The 26,778-nt window shown below is 37.7% G+C and overlaps 1 protein-coding gene across 5 annotated transcripts in view; it reads left to right on the top strand.

Annotated features, from left to right (window-relative positions):
• Positions 1 to 26,778, top strand: part of SLC39A9 (solute carrier family 39 member 9) — a 53,719-nt gene that overhangs the window by 11,582 nt on the left and 15,359 nt on the right. For 4 of the 5 annotated variants that reach the window (XM_037734227.1, XM_017516491.2, XM_037734228.1 and 1 more), the window contains exons 2-3: positions 11,867 to 11,975; positions 25,440 to 25,637. In XM_037734227.1, coding sequence (XP_037590155.1) covers positions 11,867 to 11,975; positions 25,440 to 25,637 — 307 coding nt within the window. Of the gene's footprint in view, positions 1 to 11,866; positions 11,976 to 12,043; positions 12,696 to 25,439; positions 25,638 to 26,778 lie in introns of those variants that run through there. The other variant, XM_037734229.1, reaches the window with a different exon arrangement.

Below are 26,778 nucleotides of genomic sequence, written 5' to 3'. Positions count from 1 at the left end.
GGTGCCTGCTACCGCACCCAGCTAAATTTTGTATTTTTAGTAGAGATGGGGTTTTGCCGTGTTGGCTGGGCTGTTCTCAAACTCCTGACCTCATGTGATCCACCCGTCTTGGCCTCCCAAAGGGATGGGATTACAGGTGTGAGCCACCTCACCTGGCCCCCTTTTGTAGGTATTCTTTATGTTAAACTTTGTCTCTTCAAATTGCTTTATGCTTTCTCTTTCACGAATGGACCTGAGTGATACAGGTAGGTAATGGATCATAAAATCAAATGAGGCTGAACAGATAATTAAGCCTGGAGTGAGATAAAACAGCCCCATTGTCATGATATATGGCAGCTGACCTTCAGTGACAGTGCCTGGGAGTTGTTAGGGAAAAGTGAGAACTGGGGTCATCTAAAGAGCACTTACCATTTGACGACACCAAATTTTCCTATTCTTCCAAAGCTAGAAATCTGGATTTTTATATCAAGTCTCCTGACCCTTTGGCCACTAACTCAAATATTGCATCACTGTGTGGGCCAAACAACCCATATCTGTGAGTCAACAAGCCTATGGACTGCCTGGTTTCTAAGCCTTCTGCAAACTGGAAGGGGTGGGCAGGCAAGTAGAGGAAATAAGTTATAGCATGGCAGTGGGGGTGGGAGAGACTGAAAAACATTTGTAATTATTACACAATGTCAAAGTGCAGTTGTTTAGAACTACTTAGTAGAGGGGAAGACATCTCTATGTTCACATTAAAGACACTATGTTCTCTAATTCGACTATAGTATAATAATTACCACATGTCAACTGATATGTCAGGTTCTATGTTGATTTTAACAGTAACCTTGAAAGGAAAGAATTCTGGTCCTGCTTGTAGATAAGGAAACTGGGCTTCAAGTTTAGTAAGTAGAAAGCCCCTGTTTATGTAGCCTCTAATTAAATTAACAATTTTTTCAAAGACACTGGAAAATTTAGAAAATGTGGTAATGTGTAAAAGGAAAATAAAAGTATTATCCTGTTCAGTTAGAATCACTAATAACAGTTGTTTCTTTTTGTTCTGTTTGCGTTTTTAACATAGTTAATTATGGTTGATATGTACAATTTACATTCTCCCTTTTATAACCTGATAGTATATCATAAGCATTTTCCTTTATTCTCAAAAATTTGTTGTAGGCATTTTTTTGTTGTTGTTGTTAAGGCAGGGTCTCACTTTGTCACCCAGGCTGGAGTGCAGTGGCATGATTTTGGCTCACTGCAAACTTCGCCTCCTGGGTTCAGGTGATCCTTCTACCTCAGCCTCCCAAGTAGCTGGGACTCAGGCATGCGCCACCAGACCCAGCTAATTTTTTGTATTTTTTGTAGAGGGGAGGTCTCACTATGTTGCCCAGGCTGATCTCAAACTCCTGGGCTCAAGTAATCGATTCTCCTGCCTTGGCCTCCCAAAGTGCTGGGATTGCAGGTGGGGGACACTGTGCCTGGCCTTGGGCATTTTTTTAAATGTCCTCATTACATTCAATTATGTACAGAAATTCTTAATATGCATTTAATTTGTTTTTACATTTTTGTCATGATAATAGTGTTGCATGAATATTTTTGTGTCTAAAGCAATGACTATATTTTAGATTGTTTTTTCAGGGGTAGAATGATAGGGCTAAAGGGCATGAATCTTCTTCAGAAGGTTCTCAATCTATATTACCAGTTATTAAAAATGCATTTTTTCCAACCAAGGCTAACAACACTGTATTCTTACAAACATTATCATTGTTCATTTAAAAAACTGTACTAATTTCTTAGAAGAAAAGGTATATATACTATTTTAGTTGCTCAGTTCAGTTGAACTTATGTGTCAATGATACCTTTATTGGAGATATTTTTCCAGGTTCTTTTTCAATGGATTTTTGTTTGTTTTGGCTTTGTAGTTACATCAAACAATCTTATGGGATTTATATTAGGTCTTTTATGTTTAGAAAGGAATTTTATGCAAAAAGAAAAATAAATTAATCTATTTTCCAAGATTGGAGGAAATGACATTAATAAAGTCATTGCTTGTTATTACTGCCTTAGAAGATGTTAAGTAACCTTGATGTCAAATGAATTCAGAAAAAGGAAGCCTATATGCCCCTGCAACATGGCAGAGTTGTAGCTTTGTTCACTGGAACTTTGGTTATTCTTGCAGTGGAGGTGCTTAGAAGCTTTTTTTGCATGCTACTGATGATGTTGAAGACAAGTAATAACAACACCTACTCTGCTAAGTGCACTAATATCCTGCTCCTACACAATAATACTAACAGTAGCAGTAGCCCCTTCTCACACAGGACACGAAGCCCAGGAAAGTTAAAGACTTGTCCAGTTTCACGCAGCTGCTACTTAGAGCCAGGAAGCTTTGGGCATCTTTTTTCAGCTGTGAGGACTTGAAGAACCAAATCAGATATGAGTTTTCTTTATTACCTGTTGCTAACACTTAGCAGCAGATAATGTAGTGGCTAAATTGACATTAGGAAATATCTCTCGAAGCAGTTTTGTTTGTAAGAATATGGGGAAAAACTTTGTTACCTGAGCAAGAGTCACCCCATAACCTGTGTTATTTTATCTTTTCAGTGGCTAGAACTTTGAAGCAATCAATCTTAGAATAAGAGATGTACCTTTGATTTTTGGGGGGTTTCTTTTAGGAAGCTGTAGTTGGTGCTTTGACTACTAAAATGGGCGTGGCACAAGGAAGCTTGAGATAAAATATTTTCCATATCCAAAGCTTTTAAAGGCTGCCTGCGGTGGCTCATGCCAGTAATCCCAACACAATGGGAGGCTGAGGTGGGTGGATCACTTGAGGTCAGGAGTTCAAGACCAGCCTGGCAAACGGTGAAACCCTTTCTCTACTAAAAATACAAAAGTTAGCCGGGTGTAGTGGCACATGTCTATAAGCCCTGCTACTCAGGAGGCTGAGGCAGGAGAAGTGCTTGAACCCAGGAGGCGGAGGTTGCAGTGAGCCAAGTTTATGCCACTGCACTCCAGCTGGCCCACAGAGTGAGACTCCATCTCAAAAAAAAAAAAAAGCTTTTAAAATTGTTGGCTTGTATTTAGGTGAACCAAACAATTTGTTGACTGTTTCTGTGAACATAGGAATAAAGACCATTTAACTACCTTGGTGTCTACCAAGAAATTAAACTGACTTCAAAGCTTATGCTGATGGTTAATGGCATAGAGTGCAAGCTGTTGTTTTAATTAATATATCTGGCAGATCCTTTGGTTCAGTCAGGCTGCAACTGTGAACTTCTAAAATGAGATAACATAAAACCAATGGCATTGCACACAGTTCATTCCTCTCCTGAGCAAATACTTCATTTCACTGACAGAAATTGTTGCTTTGGGAACTCTCTTTTCATCTTGAATGACACTTGGAATTTGCAGTTCTCCATTTAAATCTGTAAACCTTTTAGTGATTTACCGTAAGCAAAAGAGAACCTGTCAGCATTTTGTTAACTTTAATAGAAACACAACTTGAGATTGAATCCCAAGTTGTGTGAAAGAATACAGCCATACAAATAATGTGAATCCACAATTCTAGTTCTTAAAATAAATCAGATTGAGTCTAAAATGATCAGGTAAAGAATTTTTTTCAAATTAAAATAGAAATTACAACCTGCGGCAGTAATGCTTATTGTTTTGGGCTACTGGTTCTTTTCATCAAGAGTGTTGTGTCTGTAATATTGGTTACCATGAAAAGGCTCATAGACATTTATCAGGCTGATAAAAATTTTGTAGGACAATCTTTACATTGCTTTGCTGAAGATTAAAACAAGGACTGAGGCTCAGCACAGTGGCCTGTAATCCCAGCACTTTGGGAAGCTGACGTGGGAGGATCACTTGAGTCTAGGAGTTTGAGACCAGCCTGAGCAACATAGAGAGACCCCCATCTCTACAATAATATTTAAAAATTAGCTGGGCATGGCAGTGCACACCAGTGGCTTTAACTACTCAGGAAGCTGGGGTGGGAAGATCACTTGAGCCCAGCAGTTTGAGGCTGCAGTGAGCCATGATCATGTCACTGCACTCAAGACTGGGTGACAGAGTTGTCTCAAAACAAAACAAAGAAAAAAAGGCTGGGTGCAGTGTCTCGTGCCTGTAATCCCAGCACTTTGGGAGGCTAACGTGGGTGGATCACTTAAGTTCAGGAGTTTGAGACTAGCCTGGCCAAAATGGTGAAACCCTTCTCTACCAAAAATATAAAAAAATTATCCACGTGTGGTGGCACGCACCTGCAATCTCAGCTACTTGGGAGGCTGAGACAGGAGAATTGCTTGAACCGAGGAGGTGGTGGCTGCAGTAAACCGAGTTGTGCCACTGCACTCCAGCCTGGGCCACAGAGCAAGACTTCGTCTCAAATAAATAAATAAATAAATAACAAGAGCTGAGTTTTGAGCTCCTTGGAAGAAATATATGTCATAGAAGATGTTTGCACTAATAAGATGAATGAAAGCATTGCCTCACATTTATTATGATGAAATTCTATTATGGCCATTTTATTTATTTATTTATTTATTTATTTATTTATATATTTAGAGACAGTCTTGCTCTGTCACCAGGCTGGAGTGCAGTGACACCATCTCAGCTCACTGCAACCTCCACCTCCCAGGTTCAAGTGATTCTCCTGCCTCAGCCTCCCTCGTAGCTGGGACTACAGGTGCCTGCTACCATGCCCAGTTAAGTTTTGTATTTTTAGTAGATACGGGGTTTCACCATGTTGGCCAGGATGGTCTAGATCTCTTGACCTCATGATCCTCCCACCTTGGCCTCCCAAAGTGTTGGGATTACAGGCATGAGCCACCTTGCCCAGCCTATGGCCCTTTATTAAATGTATTTGCATGTCCCTTGAGTGAAACCATCAATTCTACTGAAAATTATTGCTATGGTTACACTTAAAAGGAATAATTGAGGTCTGTTTCCTGGCACAGATATTGTAAAGAGGTTCCACTGCATTTGTGTATTTGTTTGTATCGGAGCCCAGTAGCCGGCACTAAGTCCCCAGTGCTTTGCATGGTGGTGGGCATTTAATTCATTCTTTCAATAAATATTTAAGAAACTGCTGTGTGCCGGATACTGTCTTATAAACTGTGAATTCAACAGTAAATTAAAGATCTCTGCCCTGACAGAACTCGTAATTTTGTGGTGAAGGGGTTATAGAAACCAACAGTAAACAGTGTTCAGTGGATATTTAATTTTATTTGGTAAATAAATGCACTTAATTTCAAAGTGAACTGAAAACAATACGGTAGTTTCACCTCATGCTGCGTTTCTTCAAAGGAAATTCTATAAAACTAGATGATTCATTCAAATTTACCTTGATGGTCTCTTCCTACAAACTCAAATTCTTTGTTTCTGAATGTTTGATGGTATTATAATTTAATGCTTGCACTTAAGTCATGGTTTTCACAGATCATATATTTATAATTTCAAAGAATTGATACAAGATTACCTCCTTTTAATTTTACTGTGTAAGAACACTGAAACTAAAAACAAAAACTATTGTCACCATCATTTCTTAAAAGAAAGGACATTTTAACCAAACATTAGGTAGGACATAATCTCAGAATAAAAAATAGTTCTTTCCATTGAAGAAATAAAGCTTTATGATATGCTCACTATATTGTCCTTATTTTGTCACGGACTGTTGGAAACATCAATAGAGAAGAATTATAACTAATTATGATTTTGGTTTTTCTCTTGATGTTGCTAGAGGAATTTGGTGATTCATACTATTTTAAAAGGTTGTGTGAATATCATCTTTTTTGAAGATAAATTTTGGAGATAAATTTCCAAAAGTTTGCATGAATATCATCTTTTCTGGAGATAAATTTTATACAATGGATTGTATGTATTATGCGATGTGATGAACATTGTCATGGAGTGCAGTGCCAAATGTAATCATCCCTATACCGCTAACCAGCTTAGTCATCTGATCTTGAGCAAATCGCTTCTCATCTTTGGCCCTCAATTCTCCATCTATATATTGAGAGGAAATCATTTTTAATTTTTTTATATTTTCTTCCAGTTTTGAATTCTGTGATAACTTTGGTAGCTAATATCCCTATTTTTAAAATGTGGGTCTAAAGATTAATGAAAACCTTTACTGTGGCTTTCTAAAAATTTGCACCAAACTCCTGTTCATATTCTTTTTTTTTTTTTTTGAGACAGGGTCTTGCCTTGTCACCCAGGCTGGAACACAGTGGCAGTTTCAGCTCGCTGCAACCTTCTCCTCCTGGGTTCAAGCAATTCTCCTGCCTCAGCCTTCCAAGTAGTTGGGACTACAGTTGGGCACCATCATGCCCGCCTAATTTTTGTATTTTAGTAGAGGTGCAATTTCGGCCTGTTGGCCAGGCTGGTCTTGAACTCTTTTCTTGCTTTTAAAACTTATGTCAATGTAGCCTTTTATGTGACCCGAGAGTGAAGTATTATGAAGCACTTGCTAAGTGCCTAGTAAATTGTGGGTTGATCCAGAGTTGTGAACACCACTGGTTTCCCCATGATGTTATTGGCATAAAATTGTAGTGAATTATTTTTTAAGAAATATCTGAATGACAGATGAGATTGTTTAAGGAAAATTTTTGGAAGTGCCTTTTAGTATTCTAATTAGATCTCTGACCTTGATTTCAGAGAACTACCATGAAGAAAGAAGCCTTGTTAAAACTGAATAGTTCTAAAATAGTTTTAATTTAAATAGTTCTAAAATCCTTTCAGAAATTTTGAGTAAATTACTACCCAGTTAATTTTTTTATAAATAGGTAATTTTATAGAGTGAAGGGTACAGATCTTAATATAGTTTGATGAATTTTAGCAAATGTTTATAAATGTAACTCACATCCTAATCAAGATTTAGAACATTTCTATTATTCTAGAAAGTAACCTGATGCCACTTTCCAGTGAATCCCCACTGTGTGGCCACCTCCTCATCTCTGCTCACCAGAGGCGATCACTGTTCTGACTTCAGTCATTATAGATTAGTTTGGCCTGTTTTTAAACTTCATATACATTGATTCATATAGTACATAATCTTTTGTGTAAGGCTTCTTTCACCCAAACATCAGGAAAATGTTTATGAGATTTATTCATTTATGTGCTATATGTGCCCTTAGTTTATTCCTTTTTATTGCTGAGTAGTATTCCATTGTTTAAATATACCACTATTTGTTTATGCATTCTTCTGTCAATAGACATCTGATCCAGATTGTGGATATCCTTGATGAAGCTTCTATGAATATTCTTGCACGAGTATTTTGGGGACATATGTTTTCATTTCTTTTGGGTAAATACTCAAAAGGAGAATGCTGGTTTAACTTCTTAAGAGACTACTAATTTTCCAAAGTGGTTGTACCATTTTATGCTGCCACCAACAATATGTGAGTTTTCCATTTGCTCTGTGTCTTGTAATTATTTAGAGTTGTCAGTCTTCAATTTTGGCCATTTTAATGGGTATGAAATGGCATCATGCATAGTTTTGATTTACATTTTTCTGATGACTAAATGATCTTGAGCACCTTTTCATGGGCTTATTAGCCATTCATACATCTTTTGTGAAGTGTCTGTTCAGTGTTTTACCCATTTGTAAATTGGTGGTCTTTTATTATTGAGTTGTAGAAGTTCTTTCTACTTCAAATACAAGTCCATTGTCATTGTCATAGGGGTGTTCCTCAGAAAACTGGCTCTGAGAAGGAGATTTGCATGCAGGAACTTTGTGGGAGAGTGCTCTTAGGAATAGCTTGTAAGAGAATGAGCAGGATTAAGTGAAGTTGAAATGTAATTCCGTTAAATAGAGGCCTCAACTCACCCTGCAGCAGGCTCTGAAGCTGGATGGCACTTCAGAATTATCCTGACTTGAGGCAAGGGTGTCAGGCTTTTTACCTCCTTCCACACAGCCCCATTGGGCTAGTTATTGGATATGGGCTGCCCTGGGGGATGGGTTATAACTTCAGGCTAGTCATTTGTCTTTGGCTCAGAGAGACAGACTCAGTCCTGAGCCATCATCATTAGGTAGCACTCCCAGCAGCTGGGAAACAGGTGTCTCTGACCTGAAGGGGTGTAGACAGTGTTACCCCAGCATTCACCACATATGCATGTATTTTCACTACAGATAGCTGTATTGTGAACATTTTCTTTCATTATGTATCTTGTCTGTTTTTATTTTTTCTTGTTTGAGACAGGGTCTCACCCTCCGTTGCCCAGCTGGAGTGCAGTGATGTGATCTCAGCTCACTGCAACCTACACCTCCCAGGTTTAAGCAGTTCTCCTGCCCCAGTCTCCCAAGTACCTGGGACTACAGGCATGTGCCACCACATGTGGCTAAATTTTGTATTTTTAATAGAGATGGGGTTTCACTATATTGGCCAGGCTGGTCTCGAACTCCTGAACTCAAGTGATCTGCCCACCTCAGCCTCCCAAAGTGTTGGGATTACAGGTGTGAGCCATCGTGCCCGGCCTGATCATTTTTTTAATGGATCAGCAAATGTTTTAAATTTTGATGTTGTATTTTTTTCTTTTATGGTTTATGTTTTTCCCATCCTTGCTAAGAAATCTTTGCCAATCCCAAGATTTCAAAGACATTGCCTACATCTTCTAGGAGCTTTTGAGTTTTAGGTCTTATATTTGGTATATAAAACACAAACAATTAATATTTGTGTATGATGTAAGCTACCACCCAAATGACTCTTGAGAGCAGTCAGCTCTTTCTCTTTTAAGTACATCACCTTCATCCTTTCTCATTTTCCCTTAATTTGCAAAGCAGGGGTATCTCTCATTTCTGTTTCCCAGAGTAGAGTATACTTAATGCTGACAGGACAGTTTTCTTCCTTAACAATCTGTCCATTAATTTGAATTATGGAATTATGAAACCAAATTCCTGAAAGGAAATAGTATACTCAGTTCAATTTTCCCCTAATTTTTGTGCTTCCTTAGAATAATACTTTAGATTTATGAATTTTTTAAAAAAAAATAAGGGCGATTTTTATGAAGTCAGTCGTTTGAGAGAATGATAAACAGACTCATTAGTTACTATGTTACCTTCTACACAAAATAGAGCCGGTTTTTCGTTCTACCTGCTCCGACAGTTTCTTTCAAATGAATGTTGTGATTAGCAGTGTTTGGGGAGTTTAGTATATTGGAAAAGACAAAGAAGCTTAGAATAGGTCAGTGTTAAATAGCGAAATAGGTGAGACCTGACGCCTGTAAAAAATATAATAAAGTATAAAATAGTAACACCAGTTGTTTGGTGTCATTTTTCCAAAATACTTCAATTACTTTCTTCTCTTGCCTCTTGTATCTTTATAAGACATGTAAAAATGTTTTATAGAGGAAAAGTTGAGGTACTGAGTCATTAACTGGAATACTCTCAGTTTATAAGTACCTAATAGCCATTTTGAAGTATAAGGGTTGACCTGGCTGTGTACTGGGGATCAGGGGATTCTCCTCTTGCTATATAGCAAGTATTAGTTGGTGTTGACACTGCAGCTTTATTTCCCCCATTTTCAGTAGACACATAGATCCCTTTCCTCCCCTCCAAACAAGGAGGGGGTAATGTTTCAACCAGCCTTTTAGCTAAGAAACTATTTTCCCATAGAGATAATATTTATAAAATCTAGTTAGACCCCAGTCTCTCAGTCAGAAGTTCAGTAGTGTATCTGAGATATGGTAGCTGCTATTTTTGTTAACCAGGAAACAAACAGATGAAGTACGTGATATACCATTAAATTATTGAAACTTTTTCATAAACAACATACATAATTATTCCCTTGTGGTTTTGTTTTCAAAAATGGGGTCTCTTTATGTTGACCAGGCTCGAGTATAATTCAGCAAGATCATAGCTCCCTACAGCCTCAGCCTCCCAGTGTCTGGGACAACAGGTCTGTATTGCCATGCTCAGCTTCTCATAGTTTTTATTATTTTTTGTTTTTTAAAAAACAGTTCTTGTTATGTTGCCCAGGCTGGAGTGCAGTCAGTGGCTATTCACAGATGTGATTGTAGCACACTACAGCCTTGAACTCCTGGGTTTAAGTGATCTTCTGCTTCTACCATCTGAGCAGCTGGAACAGGTGCATACCACTGTGCCTGGCTCCCCTTGTAGTTTTGTTTTGTTTTGTTTTTTTAAGACAGAGTCGCTCTGTCGCACAGGCTGGAGTGCAGCAGCACGACCTCGGCTTACTGCAACATCTGCCACCTGGTTTCAAGTGATTCTCCTTTCTCAGCCTCCCAAGCAGCTGGGATTACAGGTGCGCGCCACCACGCCCAGCTAATTTTTGTAGTTTTAGTAGAGATGGGGTTTTTCCATGTTGGCCAGTCTGGTCTCGAGCTCCTGACCTCAAGTGATCCACCCACCTCATTGTAGTTCTTAAGATCATTTTTCATACTTCCAAGATCCCAGGAAGTCATATTATGGTATTCTGCTGTTTCAAGAAGCTTTGAAATCTAAACTTTTTGTATGACAGGAGGGAGTCTCTCAAACTCGGGTAAAAAGAAAACAATTAAAATTAAGTTGGATTAAAACCATAGAATAATTTTAGCATTAATGTCTAAATACATTTTTTCATCATATGAGTAATACATGTTTATTGTAGATAAATTATAAATGTTTTATATGTTTATTGCAATTATTTATACGTTTTAAGTAAAAATGTGTTAATGTTTAATGTAATGTGTTCTACTTATGTATAAATATTTTTTATAAATATGAGGTTATCATTACATGTTGGTTGCCTTTCCTGACTTCCTATATCCATGAACAGACTTATATCGTAATTTTTAATAGCTGAGTGATGTGGTACTCTGATGAAGTTTATAGTTTATTTAGCCAGTCTCCTTTACTGGACATTTATTTTTAGGTTTGCATTCGTAAAAAGCACAATGGTCATCTTTGTACAATTCTTTCTTAGGGTGAATTCCTAGAAGTAAAATTTCTGGATTAAAGAGTTTGCATTTTTGAGGCTTTAAATCTAAATGCCAAATTGTGGTCCAGATATGTTGTAGCAATTCACATTCCTTCTAGTGTTAAAGTGTACGTGTTCTCCCTATCATGGATAGTAGATGTTTTCTTAACTGATTGTTAACTTGGTCATTTAAAAAATTTCATCTCAGCCAGGCGTGGTGGCCCATGCCTGATCCCAGCACTTTGGGAGGCTGAGGCAGGTGGGTCATGAAGTCAGGAGGTCAGGACCAGCCTGGCCAACATGGTGAAACCCTCTCTGCACCCAAAATACAAAAATTAGCCAGATGTGCTGGCGGGTGCCGGTAATCCCAGCTACTTGAGACAGAGAATTGCTTGAACCCAGGAAGCAGAGGTTGCAGCGAGCCAAGATCATGCCACTGCACTCCAGCCTGGGCAACAGAGCAAGACTCTGTCTCAAAAAAAAAAAAAAATCATTTCAGCTGGGTGTGGTGGCTCACGCTTGTAATCCTAGCACTTTGGGAGACCAAGGCAGGCTAATCACCTGAGATCAAGAGTTTGAGACCAGCCTGGCCAACATGGTGAAACCCCGTCTCTACCCAAAATACAAAAATTAGCCAGATGTGGTGGCATGTGCCTGTAATCCCAGCTGCACAGGGGCTGAGGCAGGAGAATCTCTGGAACCCTGGAGGTGAAGGTTGCAGTGAGCCAAGACACCTCACTGCACTCCAGCCTGGGCGACAGAGCAAGACTGTCTCAAAAAAAAAAAAAAAAAAAAAAAAAAAACCTCTTTGTTTTAATTGGCGTTATTCATGAAATTGATCATTTTTCATCTTTACTGTCTACGGTAGATGTTGGTCTCACGAATGAGCAGCTCACAGTCTTGATTACAGGTACTTCAGAAACTTTTTCCCATTCATTAATCAAAGTTTACAATGATTTCTTTTGTTTTCTGCCCAGGAGCGACTGAAGCTGGTGACTGTTTTGGGTGCTGGACTTCTCTGTGGAACTGCTCTGGCGGTCATCGTGCCTGAAGGAGTACATGCCCTTTATGAAGACATTCTTGAGGGTGAGAAAGAGAAGAGCCTTATTTGAGATATGTTATTGACTTGGAGGGGCAGGATGAAGCTTAGTGGTATATTTTCTGAGCACAGTTCATGTTTACCGTAAATTCTACCCTGAGAAGAATTGTTGAGAGATATCTTGCTGTCTTTGATATTGAACACGTCCTTAGCAGTTTGTGAATTGAATGGCCCAATTCATGAATACCACTTAATGTTTATTTGCCATAGTGCATGAATATGAGTCATTTTAAGTTATGACAGTTCTTTTTTAATGCTTACTCAAACACTTCCCAAATCCCACATGATAGTGGTTGCATTTTTTTTATTTAAAAAACATATAGATATAAATATTTAAGGACCCTTTACAGTAAACTTTATAGATAATTGGTGAGGACCCATGCAGTAAAAGATACCTGTAACTGAAAAATTAAAGAAGCCTTTCCTGACCTTAATAGCAACAAGCAGAGGAAACAGTATAGTTATGTGAGAGTAAATGCTTGGTGGTCAGCTTGGTTCACTCACCAGCAAAGTAATTTGGTCCTTCACACAGCCGAGAAGCATACTTGATTCACATTTGCGACTCAGCAAAATCAGATTACATTCATGACCACATTGTCATGAAACTTCACAGTTACCTGTGAAAGATTGACACCACAGCTGTTAAATCTGTGAGCTGAATCCTCAAGTACCAAGAGTTTACCAGATGTTAAGAATAGTATAAAGAAGTAGGCACTTCCAAATTTCTTACAAGATACAATATAATATATACTTTTTCAGATCTTGGTAGAGGAAAATAACTGTGTCCTTTATCCAGAATGATGATGCCCTTAGGCCTGGGGTTTGATGGGTGAAATGTTGTGGCAGATATAAATGAGGATTGCAAGATAGGACAGGGGCTGAGGAGTGGTCAGCTGTATTGGGGAGCCTTAAAGCAGTGATCTCTACTTTTTTATGGTCATACATCCTACGGGGTGGGGGAATGATTTACATGCACTATTGCACTGATTTAATGTGTACATTATAAAATACACTCCAAAAATGGGAATATTTTTGAGACCTGAGATTTAAATATACATAGAAGATCTGTATTTTCTTTCATATCCTAGTGAGCCATCTTGAATTTTTCTGAGATGTGATTCCACTATAGAAATCACTATCCTAATATTTGGCTTTTTATGGGTGGCAGTTGTTTTCTAAACTTGTGTGATAATGATTTCCTTATCATTTCTTCGAGGAAGAGGTGCATTTTAAAAGTGTAATTTACTGACCACCAGCCTAGATTCCTTAATCAATCTCCAGGGAAGGATCCTGGGATATCTATTTTTAACAAAATGTCTACGATTTTTATGGAACAAGTTTTGGAAACACTAGAGTAAAGAAGTGCTTCAAGTATAGTTTCTTTGTGTTATTTTTCATATCAATTTGAGATATAATTCATATACCATGTTTCAGGTATAGTTGGGTTTTTTTTTTTTTTTTTGGTATGGTTTTTTTTTTGTTTTGAGGCAGAGTCTCACTCTGTTGCCCAGGCTATAGTCCGGTTTTGCAATCACAGCTCACTGAATCCTCAACTCTCTTGGGTTCAAGCCATCCTCCCACCTCAGCCTCCTGAGTAGCTGGAACTGTAGATGCACACTGCTATGCCTGGCTAATTTTTAATTTTTTTTGTAGAGATAGAGTCTCCCTCTGTTGCCTAGGCTGGTCACCAACTCTGGGACTCAAGCAGTCCTCCCAGCTTGGCCTCCCAAAGTGCTGGGATTACAGGTGTGAGCCACCACCCTCAGGCCAGTTATAGTTTAAGACTAAAATCTTTCCTCCATTCCCAACCCCTGGCAAACCACTGATCTCTACTCTGTCTGTATAGTTTTGCCTTTTCAGAATGTTGTATAAATGGAATCATGTAATCTTTGGGTCTGGCTTCTTATTTAGCATAATGCATTCGAATCTCAGTATATGCAGGGAAAATGTGTATTGTGGAAAAACTCTGCATAGATTTCAAAAACCTTAAAATAAGCTTGCACTGACTTGTTATAACATATCTGAATGGGATCTAGTTAGAGGCACTAAGAAGGTTAAGACAAGGAAAAGAGCCTGTATTGGAGTAACATGAATTCTGCTAAGATTGAAACAAGAACAAACATCAAATTTGTGGGGAAGGTTGGGTGCAAGAATGGAAAAATCATTGATGGTTTACAAAAAGTTTATGGGGACAGTGTTCCAAAGAATTCAGCAGTTTACAAATGGATAACTTGTTTTAAGAAGGGACAAGATGATGTTGAAAATGACCAGCCACATCTATTTTCACAGATTAATTTTATTCATACCGTAAATAAAGAAGACAAAATTAACAGCATAAAAAATAATCAACCCCATAGCCCTCTACATTGGTTCAGCTTACACAATTCGACTGAAAATTTTAAGTTGAACAAACTTTCCACTCGATAGATGTCAAAACTGTTGTGCCCAGATCAGCTGCAGACAAGAGCAGAGCTCTGAATGGAAATGGGATCCAAGTGGGATCAAGATCCTGGAGCATTTTTTCAAAGAATTGTAGCATAAGATGAATCATGGCTTTACGGATACGATTCTGAAGGCAAAGCACATTCAAAGCAATGGCTACCGAACAGTGGAAGTGTCAGTCAAAGCAAAGTGGGTCAGTCAAGAGCAAAGGTCACTGACAGTGTTTGGGGATGTGCAAGGCATTTTGCTTGTTGATTTTCTAGAGTGCCAACGAACCATAACATCTGCATATTATGAGCGGGTTTTTAGAAAGTTAGCCAAAGCATTAGCAGGAAAATGCCCAGGAATGCTTCATCAGAGAGTCCTCCACCATGACAATGTTCCTGTTCATTGCTCTCATCAGACAAGGGCAATTTTGCAAGATTTTCAATGGGAAGATATTAGGCATCTGCATTAAAGTCCTGATTTGACTCCTTCCAACTTCTTTTTGTTTCCTAATCTTAAAATCTACAAAGGGCACCGATTTTTCTTCAGTTAATAATGTAAAAATGACTGCATTGATTGACATGGTTAAATTTCCGGGACCCTTAGGTTTTTAGAGGTGAACTAAAAAGCTGGTATCATTGTTTACAAAAGTGTCTCACACTTGATAGAGCTTTTGTTGAGAAATAAAGGTTATATTTTTTAATTTTTCTAATCTTTTAATTCAATTTTTCAACAAGATTTTTGAAGTCCCCTCATATTGTTCTGTATATCAATAATTTGTTCCTTTTCTTCTGAGTAGTGTTTCATTGTTTGGATCAACCATATTTGTCTATTCCTTCACCAGTTGGAAGACATTTATGCATGGTTTCTGATTTCAGTGACTATGAATAAAGTCACTATGAATATACAGGTTTTTGTATGAACGTGAGTTTTTATTTTTCTTGCAAAAATACTTACAAGTGCCAGCCTGGGCAACATAGCAAAACCCTATACCTACAAAAAATTAGCCACACGTGGTACTGCATACCTGTAGTCCCAGCTACTTAGGAGACTGAGGTGGGAGGATTGCTTGAGCCTGGGAGACGGAGGTTGCAGTAAGCTAAGATTGTGCCACTGCACTCCAGCCTTGGTGACAGAGCCATACCCTGTCTCAAAAAAAAAAAGTGCTGGGTCACATGACAAATATATGTTTAATTTCATAGGAAACTGACAAACTCTTTTTAAAGTTGCTGTAATATTTTGCATTCTCATCAATAATAGATGAAAGTTCCAGTTCTCCCCTTCCTTGTCAACACTTGGTATTGTCTGTTTTGTTTTAGTTTTTTATTTTAGCCATTCTAATAGCAACGTAGTGATATCTCAGTGTGGTTTTAATTTGCATTTCCCTGTGACTAATGATGCTGAACATCTTGTCATATGCTTAATTGCCATTGTTATAGCTTCTATGGTGATATCAAGCATTTTGCTCATTTTAAAAATTGAGTTTTCTTATTATTGAGTTTTGAGAGTCCTTTGTGTATTCTAGATACAAGTCCTTTATCAGATACATGTTCTGCAAATATTTTCTCCTAGTTGGTGGTTTATCTTTTCATTCTCTTAACAGTATCTTTTAGAGAACAGTTTTTAATTCTGATGAAGTCCAATTTTTCAGTTATTTCTTTTGAGATTGTGCTTTTGGTATCATATCTAAAAACCCCTTGCTGAGCCCACATTCACAAAGATATTCTCTTTCATTTTCCTTTAGAATTTTTATAATTTTCTATTTGACGTTTAGTTCTATGATCTATTTTGATATAATTTTGAATGTAGGTGAAAGTTCATTTTTTTGGCATATGGATTGATGTTCAGTAGTTCCAACATCATTTGTTGAAAAAAAAAATCATTTCTCTATTGAATTGTCTTTGCACTTTTGTCAAAAATCAATTAACTAACTGTATTTGCGTTGGTCTATGTCTGGATTCTCTATTCTGTTTTATTGATTTGTTTGTTTACCCTTTGCAGTACTACATTGTCTTGATGACTGTAGCTTCATAGCAAATCTTGAAATCAAGTAGTGTAGTCCTTTATTTATTTATTTATTTTTTTTTTTGAGACAGGGTCTCACTCTTTCATCTAGGCTGGAGTGTGTAGAGGCATGATGATAGCTCACTGTAACCTCAAACTCCTGTGGTCAAACGATCCTCCCACCTCAGCCTCTCCAGCAGCTAGGACAACAGGTGCACGCCACCATGCCTGGCTTATTATTTAAACTTTTTGTGGAGACAGTCTCACTCTGTTGCCCAGGTCTTGAACTCCTGACCCTAAACGATCCTCCCACCTTGGCTGGGATTATAGGCATGAGCCACCCCACCCAACCCACTTTGTTCTTATTTTTCAAAATTGTTTTGGCTTCCCATAAAATTCTTTGCCATTACATAAAAATTTTTAAATCAGCTTGTCATATATCTACAGAATAAATCATGCTGGCATTCTAACTGAGATTAAGTTGAATCCATAAATTTGGGAGATAATAGACACCTTAAAAATATTGTATTTTCCAATCCATGAGCCCAGTCTCTCCATTTATTTAGAGTTTTGATTTATTTCATCAGTGTTGTAATTTTAGCTTATAGAGCTGCAGATATTTTATTGATTTATGTCCAAATATTTCAAGTTTTTAGTAATTGTAAATAATACTTTCAAAATGCTTTCAATTTCTAGTATTCTAATATGTAGAAAGTTGTAGTATAATAAATTTCATTATGCATAGGCGCTTTTTTATAGATTTCTTGGGATTTGCTACATAAATATTTTTGTCGTCTGCGAATAGGGACAGCTAAACCTTTTCCTTTCCTATCTGCCTTTTTTTCCCTTCCTTGTTGCCCTGACTAGACTATCCATTCTGAGACTGATTAGGAATGAAAATGAGCATTCTTGCCTTACTTACATTCAGTCTTTCACCATTAAATATGAGGTTAGATACAGGTTTTTTATGGATTCCCTTTATCTCTTTTTTTCCCAACTTTTATTTTAGATTCAGGGGGTACATGTCCAGGTTTGTTACCTGGCTCTATTTCATGATGCTGAGGATAGGGGTACAATGATCTCATCACCCAGGTACTGAGCATACCAATAGTTTTTCACCTTTTACCTTCCTTCTTTCCTCCCCCTCTAGTAGTCCCCAGTTTCTATTATTGCCATCTTTATGTCCATGAGCACCTGATGTTTAGCTCCCACTTAGAAGTGAAAACATGTGGTGTTTGGTTTTCTGTTCCTGCCTTAATTTACTTGGGATAATAGCCTCCAGCTTCATCTACCTTGCTGCAAAGGACATGATTTCATTCTTTATATGGCTGAATGGTATTCCGTGGTGTATATGTACCACATTTTCTTTATCCAGTCTATCGTTGATGGGCAACTAGGTTGATTCTATGTCTTTGCTATCGAGAATAGTACTGTGAAGAGCATAAGAGTACATGTTTCTTTTTGGCACAGTGATTTGTTTTCTTTTGGATATATACTCAGTAATGGGATTGCAGGCTTGAATGTTAGCTCTGTTTTAAATTCTTTGAGAAATCTCCAAAACTGCTTTCCATAGTGACTTAACTAATTTACATTCCCACTAACAGTGTATAACTGTTCCCTTTTCTCCCTAGCCTTGCCAGCATGTTGTTTTTTCACTTTTTAACAATATCCATTTTGATTAGTATAAGATGATATCTCATTGTGGTTTTGATTTGCATTTCTCTGCTGGTTAGTGATTTGGAGCAGCTTTTCATGTTTGTTGGCAGCTTGCATGTCTTTTTGAGAAGTGTCTGTTCATGTCTTTTGCCTATTTTTTAATGTGGTTGTCTTTTGCTTGTTTAGTTTTTTAAGTTCCTGATAGATTATGGATACTAAACTTTTGTCAGATGTGTAGTTTGTGAATAATTTCTCTCATTCTGTTTTTTCTTTTGGTAGTTTGCTGTGCAGAAGCTATTTAGTTTTATTAGGTCTTACTTGTCAATTTTTGTTTTTGTTGCAATTGCTTTTGAGGAGTTAGTCATAAATTCTCTCCTAAGGCTGATGTCCAGAGTGGTTTCCTAGGTTTTCTTCTAAGATTCTTCTAGTTTGAGGTCTTACATTTAAATCTTTAATCCACCTTGAGTTAGTTTTTGTATTTGGTAAAACGTTGGGGCCCAGTTTCACTCCTCTGCATATGGCTAGCCAACTATCCCAGCACCATTTATTGACTAGGGAGTCCTCCATGGTGACTTTGCTGAAAATCAGATGGCTGTCAGTGTATGGCTTTTTTTCTGGGTTCTTTGTTCTGTTCCATTTGTCTATGTGTCTGTTTTTCTATCAGGACCACACTGTTTTGGTTACCGTAGTCTTATAGTGTAGTTTGAAATCAGGTAATGTGTTGCGTTTGGCTTTGTCCTTTTTGCTTAGGAGTGCTTTGGCTATTCAGTCTGTTTTTTGGTTCCATATGAATTTTAGAATTTTTTTTTTAGTTCTGTAAAAAATGATGTTGGTAAATTGATAGGAATAATATTGAATCTATAGATTGCTTTGGGCAATATGGCCACTTTAATGTTATAAGGAAGTTCCATTCTGTTCCTAGTGTGCTGAGAGTGTTTATCTTGAATGGATGTTGAATTTCATGAGATGCTTTTTTTAGTCTGTTAATGGAGTAAATTGCAGTGATTGATTTTCAAATGTTGACCTAGTCTTGCATATACCCACCTCCTAGTTATTATATATAATTCTTTTTAGATGCTGCTGGATTCAATTTACTAATATTTTACTAAGGATTTTTGTGTTGCAGTTTATGAAGAATATTGGCCTGTGGTTTTCCTTTCTTACAATGTCTGTGTACAGGTTTTATTAAGGCAATGCTGGCCTCTTAGATTTGGGAAGCGTTCCCTTCTCTTTTATATCCTAGAAGAGAATGTATAAAATCAATAATATTTCTTCCTTAAATATTTGTTAGAATTTACTGGTGAATTTGCTATGTTGGCCTGGAGTTTTCTGTGTTGAAAGGTTTTTAACTATGAATTCAGTTTTTTAAATAGATAGATATAAGACTGTTCGAGTTGCCTAGTTCTTCTTGAGTATGTTTTGGAAGTTCCTGTCTTTCAAATAATTGATTTATTTCCTCCTAGTTTTTAAAGTTTCTTTAGATGAAGCTCATTGATTTGAGATCTTTATTCTTTTCTTCTCTTCTTTTTTTCTTTCCTTTGAGGCAGGGTCTTGCTCCATCACCCAGGCTGGGTGCAGTGATAAGTGTCAGCGTACTGCAGCCTTCACCTCCCAGGTTCAAGTGATTATCATGCCTCAGCCCCCCAAGCATCTGGGACTACAGGCACATGCCACCATGCCCAGCTAAATTTTGTATTTTTAGTAGAGACAGGGTTTTACCATATTGGCCAGGTTGGTATTGAACTCCTGACCTCGTGATCCACCCTCCTTGGTTTCCCGAAGAGCTGGGATTATAGGCGTGAGCCACCATGCCAACCCCCCCCACACCCACCTCCATCTTTCTTTATTGTAAAGCAAACCAACTTTTCTTCATACTTCAAGAAAGAAGTTTGTATACATGTTACTACAGCCTATAGTTTTGTTCTTCTGTGGACCTTATAATTATGAAATATGTTTTTTTCAGAACTCAGTATATCATCTTACTAATTGCTCTGATGCTTTAATAAGCATTGTTAAATACTAATTAACATAAAAAGGAACCTCTTGTCTGTTATTATAGCCCTAAAATCACTGGAATTAGATGATTATCATCTTTCATGTGAAAAAAAAAACTGTCTATAGAAAGAAGTTTTAAGAACTTCAAGGATTATTGGGTAATGCAGCACTTTACTGTTGAGCCAAAATTTGACCATCAAAATTCTTTGGTCTGTTAGAATTGCTATGTTTAGGAAGGTAGACTTTTGGGTCAAAGGTGAAAATACAAATATGATGTATTGTCAAAACTGCTGTTGTCAGCGATGGCTCAATATAGATTATGCCACTCATTTTTATCACTTCTGTAGGAATGCCATGTATCAGATTCTTTGTAGAGGTATGATAATCTGTGGCATTTTTTGTCACTTGGCTCTACATTTAAATAAAATGCAGGGGGCCTTAGCCAGAACAGTCAGGCAAACAAAAAAGGCATTCAGGTTGGAAAGGAAGAAGTAAAGTTGTCTCTTTTTAGATGAGATGATCTTATATATGAAAATACCTGAAGACTTATCCAAAAATTATTAGAACTAATAAGCAAATGCAGTGAAGTTGCAGGATATAAAATCAGTGTACAAAAATCATTTGCATTTCTGTACACTAACAATGAACTGTTTGAAAAAGAAACTATGAAAACAATTTCATTCATAATAGGATCAGAAAATAAAATACTTAGGCATAAATTTAACCAAGGAAGTAAAAATCTATATGCTGAAAACTATAAAACATTGATTAAGGAAATTGGAGAAGATATAAATAAGATATTCTATGTTCATGAATTGGAAGAATTAATATTGTTAAAATATCCATACTACCCAAAGTGATCTACAGATTTAATGCAACCCCATCACAATTCCAGTGGCATTTGCTATGGTTTGGATATTTGTCGCCTCCACATCTTGTGTTGAAATTTGATCCCAGTGTTGGAGGCAGAGCCTGCGGGAGGTGTTTGGGTCATAAGGGTGGATCCCTCATGCATGTATTGGTGCTGTCCTCTTGCTAATGAGTAAGTTCTCCCTCTATTAGTTCACAGGAGAACTGGTTGTTTAAAAGAGCATAGCACCTCTCCCCTCTCTCGCCATGTGACATGCTGACTCCTCTTCCCCTTCTGCTGTGATTGGAAGCTTCCTGAGATCCTCAGATTCATGCTTCTTGGACAGCCTGCAGAACTGTAAGACAAATAAACCTTAATAGAAACAACGATTCTAAAATTTATATGCAACCATGGAAGGCCCTGAGGCCAAAGCAGTCTTGAACCAGAAGAACAAAACTGGAGGCATACCACTACCTGATTTCTAAATATACTACAAAGCTATAGTAATCAAAATAGTATGGTATTGGGATAAAATAAATATGTAGACCAATACAACAGAAAAGAGACCCCAGAAATAAATCCTTTTGTTTACAGTCAAATGGTAGTAGACAAAGGTACCAAGAACACATAGTGAGAAAGGGTAGTTTCTTCATAAATGGTTTTGGGAAAACTGCTTTCCACATGCAGAAGAATAAAACTGGACCCTTATCTCACAAGATATACAAAATTGAACTTAAAATGGATTAAAGACTTAAACGTACAGTTTCAGGTCTTAAATGTAAGACTATTAGAAGAAAATGCAGGGGAAAGCTTCTTAACATTTTTATGGGTAATGATGTTTTGGATATGACCCCCAAATCACAGGCAACTAAAGCAAAAATAGACAAATAGGGTTCTATCAAACTAGAAAGCTTCTGCACAGCAAAAGAAACAATCAGCGGAGTGAAGAGACAACCAATGGAATGGGAGAAAATATTTTAAACCATATATCTGGTAAGGTTTTAATATCCAAAATATAAAGGAACTCAAGCAATTCAACAGCAAGAAAACAACTCAAAGGACCTGAATAGACATTAAAATGGGCAAAGGACCTGAATAGACATTGCTCAAATGAAGATATACAAATGGCCAACAGGTATATGAAAAAACACTCAGCATCACTAATCATCAGGGAAATGCAAATCAAAAATACAGTGAGATATCACCTCACACCCGTTAAAATGGCTGTCATCAAAAAGACAAAGGATAGCTGTTGGCAAGGATGTAGAAAAGAAGGATGCCTTGTACCCTGTTGGTGGAAATGTAAAACAGCCATTATAGAAAACAGTACGGGGATTCCTTAGAAAACTCAAAATATAAATACCTGTGATCCAGCAATCCCACCTCTGGGTATATATCCAAGACAAATGCAGTCAGTATCTCAAAGCAATATCTCTCTGCTCTTATGTTCACTATAGCAGTATTCAGGAGAGCCAATATATGAAATCAATGTGTCTGTCTGTCAGTGGATGCATGGATAAATTGTAATACGCATGCATGCACACACAGAATGGAGTATTATCCAATCTTTAAGATTTTCCAGATAATAAATCTGGAAAAATGAATGAATGAATGAATAGGGATGGGTTAATCTGCCCTTATTAACTCTTGCCCTGACATTTATTCATAAAAATAGAGCTCTTTAAGATTCTTCATTTTAATTGGTGTAAATTTAAGGGGTACAAGTGCAGTTTTGTTACATGGTTACATTGGGTAGTGGTAAGATCTAGGCTTTTAGTGAAATTATTACCCAAATAATGTACCTTGTACCCATTAAGTAATTTCTCATTCCTCACCCTCCTCCCACCCGTGCTGCCAAGTCTCCAAAGTCTACTATTGCATATGCTGTGTCCATGTGTATACATTATTTAGGTCTCACTTGTAAGTGAGAACATGCAGTATTTGGCTTTCTCTTTCTGAGTTGTTTTACTTAAGATGACCTCCAGTTTCATCTGCACTGCAGCAAAAAACATGATTTCGTGTATTTTTATGGCTGCATAATATTCCACGATATTTATCTACCACGTTTGCTTTATCCATTCACCCATTGATAGACACTTAGTTTGATTCCAAATCTTTTCTATTGTGAATAGTGCTGCAATAAACATATAAGTTGCAGGTTTCTTTTATATAATGATTTATTTTAATTATTTATTTATTTATTTGTTTTCCAGATACAAGGTCTCTCTCTCTGTTGCCCAGGTTGGAGTACAGGGGCACAATCATAGAATAATAGCTCACTGCAGCCTCCAACTCCTGGGCTCCAGCAGTCCTCCAACCTCACCCTCCCAAGTAGCTAGGGCTACAAGTGTGCACCACCATGCCCAGTGTATTCGTCCATTTTCATGCAGCTATAACGAAATGCCCAAGACTAGGTAATTTATAAAGGTTAGAAATTTATAAAGAGGTTTAATTTACTCACAGTTCAGCATGGCTGTGGAGGCCTCAGGAAACTTACAATCATGATGGAAGACAAAGGGGAAGCAAGTCATCTTCTTCACAAGGCAGTGAGAAGGAGAAGTGCCAAGTGAAGAGGGGAAGAGCCCCTTGTAAAACCATCAGATCTCACAAGAACTCACTGTGTAGTGTATCTGTAAACCTAGCTACTCCGGAGGCTGAAGCATAAGAATCACTTGAACCCTGGAGGCAGAGGTTGCAGTGAGCCGAGATCATGCCACTGTACTTCAGCCTGGGTACAGAGCAAGACTGTCTCAAAAAGAAAAGAATAGTTCCAGGCACAGCGGCTCATCCTTATAATCCCAGCACTTTGGGAGGCCAACATGGGTAGATCACTTGAGCTCAAAAATTTGAGACCAGCCTCATCTCCAGAAAAACAATATAAAAATTAGCAGGACTTGGTAGTTTGTGTCTGTGGTCCCAGCTTCTTGGGAGACTGAGGTAGGAGGATGACTTGAGTGCAGGAGATGGAGGTTGCTGTGAACTGAGATTGCACCATTGTAGTCCAGTCTGGGTGACAGGGCTGTGCCCTGTCTCAAAAAGAAAGAGAGGGAAAGAAAGAAAGAAAGAAATAGAAGAGTGTATTATAACTATTGTAGGGTTGGATATTATTTTGTGAAACTGTTTTGTTTTGTTTTGTTTTTTGAGACAGAGCCTCGCTCTGTCACCAGGCTGGAGGGCAGTGGCAAGATCTTGGCTTACTGCAACCTCCAACTCCCTGGTTCAGGCGATTCTCCTGCCTCGCCTCCTGAGTAGCTGGGATTACAGGCACACGTCACCACAGCCAGCTAATTTTTGTATTTTTAATAGAGACGGGATTTCACCATGTTGGCCAGGATGGTCTCAATCTCCTGACCTTGTGATCCGCCCGCCTTGGCCTCCCAAAGTGCTAAGATTACAGGTATGAGCCACCGCGACCAGCCTGTTTTTGTTTTTGTTTTTAAGAGACAGGGTCTGTAGACTGGGCATGGTGGCTCATACCTGTAATCCCATCACTTTGGGAAATTGAGGTAGGAGGATCACTTGAGCCCCAGATTTCAAGACCAGTTAGGCAACATAGGGAGACCCTGTTTCTACAGAAAAATTTTAAATTAGCTGATTATTGTGGTACTTGCCTGTGGTTTCCCAGTTACTTGGGAGGCTGAGGTAGGAGGATTGCTTGAGTCTGGGAGGTCGAGGGTACAGTGAGCCGTGATTGCACCACTGCTGCACTCCAGCCTGGGTGAACGATGAGATCTCAATTTTTTAAAAAAAGATTAAACTGCTTAACCTGATTATAAATTATAAATGTCTAGTATGTTATTCTCTACTTTTTAAATACAGCAAAGATAAGCATTTTGGCCTTGAAGCATTTATATTTTAAATGAAAATATGTTACCGTAAACTGGGATTTTCAACTGGCCAGGTGTCATTTACTGCAATTCAGAGTCTCTCAACCTCCATATTTCTAGAAATGAATTTAGATTGAAGGATGTGCCTCTTAAACTGCTCTGTCCTTTTGGTTTCTTGCTGGCGATTGTCTGCTGATACTTTATAAAGCTAAAAATTTTCTACTCAATTGGTTCCTTATTTGAAATGTTTGTATCAACCTAGGTATAAACTAGATGAATTTGTTTGTAATTATTTTTGTTGTTACTGCTTTTCATTCGCCTATTTTCATCAGAATAAAACAGTGTAGTTTCTGATGAGATTGGCATGAATTTCTCAGACAGAGGAAGATTTAGGGATGATGTCCCTTTGGGAATATGATTGCTTTCTTGCATGGTGATTTGCTTCCACTTCCCAGGTTTTGAGAATAATAGGCAGTCAGAAGGTCTGCATGCCAAAGGCAGAAGACATTTGGGAATTTTTTCACCATGAACTTTAAGTTGAAGGAGTTAATGATTGGCTGGATTACAATATAGAAAGTGGATGTCTTTACAGTAAAGTAAGTAGAGCTTGAAATACAAAGAATGGAAACTTCTTCATGAAAATGGTTTTAGGGGAAAAACATTTTTTCTCTTTATGGTTTATTCTGCTCTAGGAAAACACCACCAAGCAAGTGAAACACATAATGTGATTGCATCAGACAAAGCAGCAGAAATGTCAGTTGTCCATGAACATGAGCACAGCCACGACCACACACAGCTACATGCCTACATTGGTGTTTCCCTCGTACTGGGCTTCGTTTTCATGTTGCTGGTGGACCAGATTGGTAACTCCCATGTGCATTCTACTGACGGTGAGTGGCTCCAAGGCTTTCTGGGCAGTGCAATAAATTTGCAGTTTAGAAAGTTACAAATGATCAAATATTTCAGTCTGTATCAGTGGCTATATTTAGTGCGAAAACTCTTTGTCTTCTCAGATTCTAGTGAACATTTAACTAAGTGGGGAGAGATACTGAGTTGTGGCATGTGGAACAAGGAAGTGTTTAGTGGTTTATTACTTTGCTTGTCTTAAAGCTGTCACATTTGGTTGAGAGTCTAGGGCAGAAGTTCTTAGTTTTTTGCTGTGGAGCCCTTAGGCAGTCTAAAGACTGTGGACTTTTTATTGGAATATTATTTTTAAATATACAAAACATAGTACATAGGATTACAGAAAAAGCCACCTATGTTGAAATATAGTTACTAAAACAGAACAAATTTGTGATATAGTAAGGTATGTTTTTATCAGTGCATTAAATAATGAAATAATACATTTAAATCCTAAGGAAGTTAGAGTTGAATTTTATTTTCTAGTACATTAGTATGCTAGCTTTTACATAGTACTATGCTTGGCTTAAGAACATTAAATTATGAGGTAGTCTGTAAGAAGGCAACATGTATGTCAGGTTGAACATCTAGTTGATTTTGAGTTTTTGTTCTGATGGTTACTGGTGTAGAAAATCTTGATTTACAAAGGTATTTTCTTACAAACGTACTTAAACACATTTGTAGCTTGCTTTTTAAGGAATGATAAGCTTCTCTAAAGGACAACTAGAATTCTCCAAGACTTTTCAAATTTAACTCCAGTCATAGTAATTGTTTTGATTTAAGATCAATGAATTCATCTTTGGCTAGGTCAACATTTTTAATATGATTTATATTAATAAAAAGGATTCTGATACATGATACACTTTGATCACCTGGTAATAGAAATAAATTTGGGAGTTATAAAACTTCTCCAAGGATTGATTCATAGATATCTTTTTTCAGATATGTCAGCAGGGAATTTTGCAGACAGGAAGTATTGGAAAGCAGCATAAATATCTTGGTCCCCAATGCGAGAGCCTTGTGACTATCTCTATTTGGTGGCTGAGTGACTGTTAGATGCAGAGCTGCTTGATAGTTGCCCAGCTCCATCACATAAGCAAGCATCTGCAGACAGGAACGCTGTAATCATGC

The sequence above is a fragment of the Cebus imitator genome, unplaced genomic scaffold (assembly GCF_001604975.1).
Source record: "Cebus imitator isolate Cc_AM_T3 unplaced genomic scaffold, Cebus_imitator-1.0 Scaffold590, whole genome shotgun sequence".
Lineage (NCBI taxonomy): Eukaryota > Metazoa > Chordata > Mammalia > Primates > Cebidae > Cebus > Cebus imitator.
This window is presented reverse-complemented; position numbering and strand designations above follow the sequence as displayed.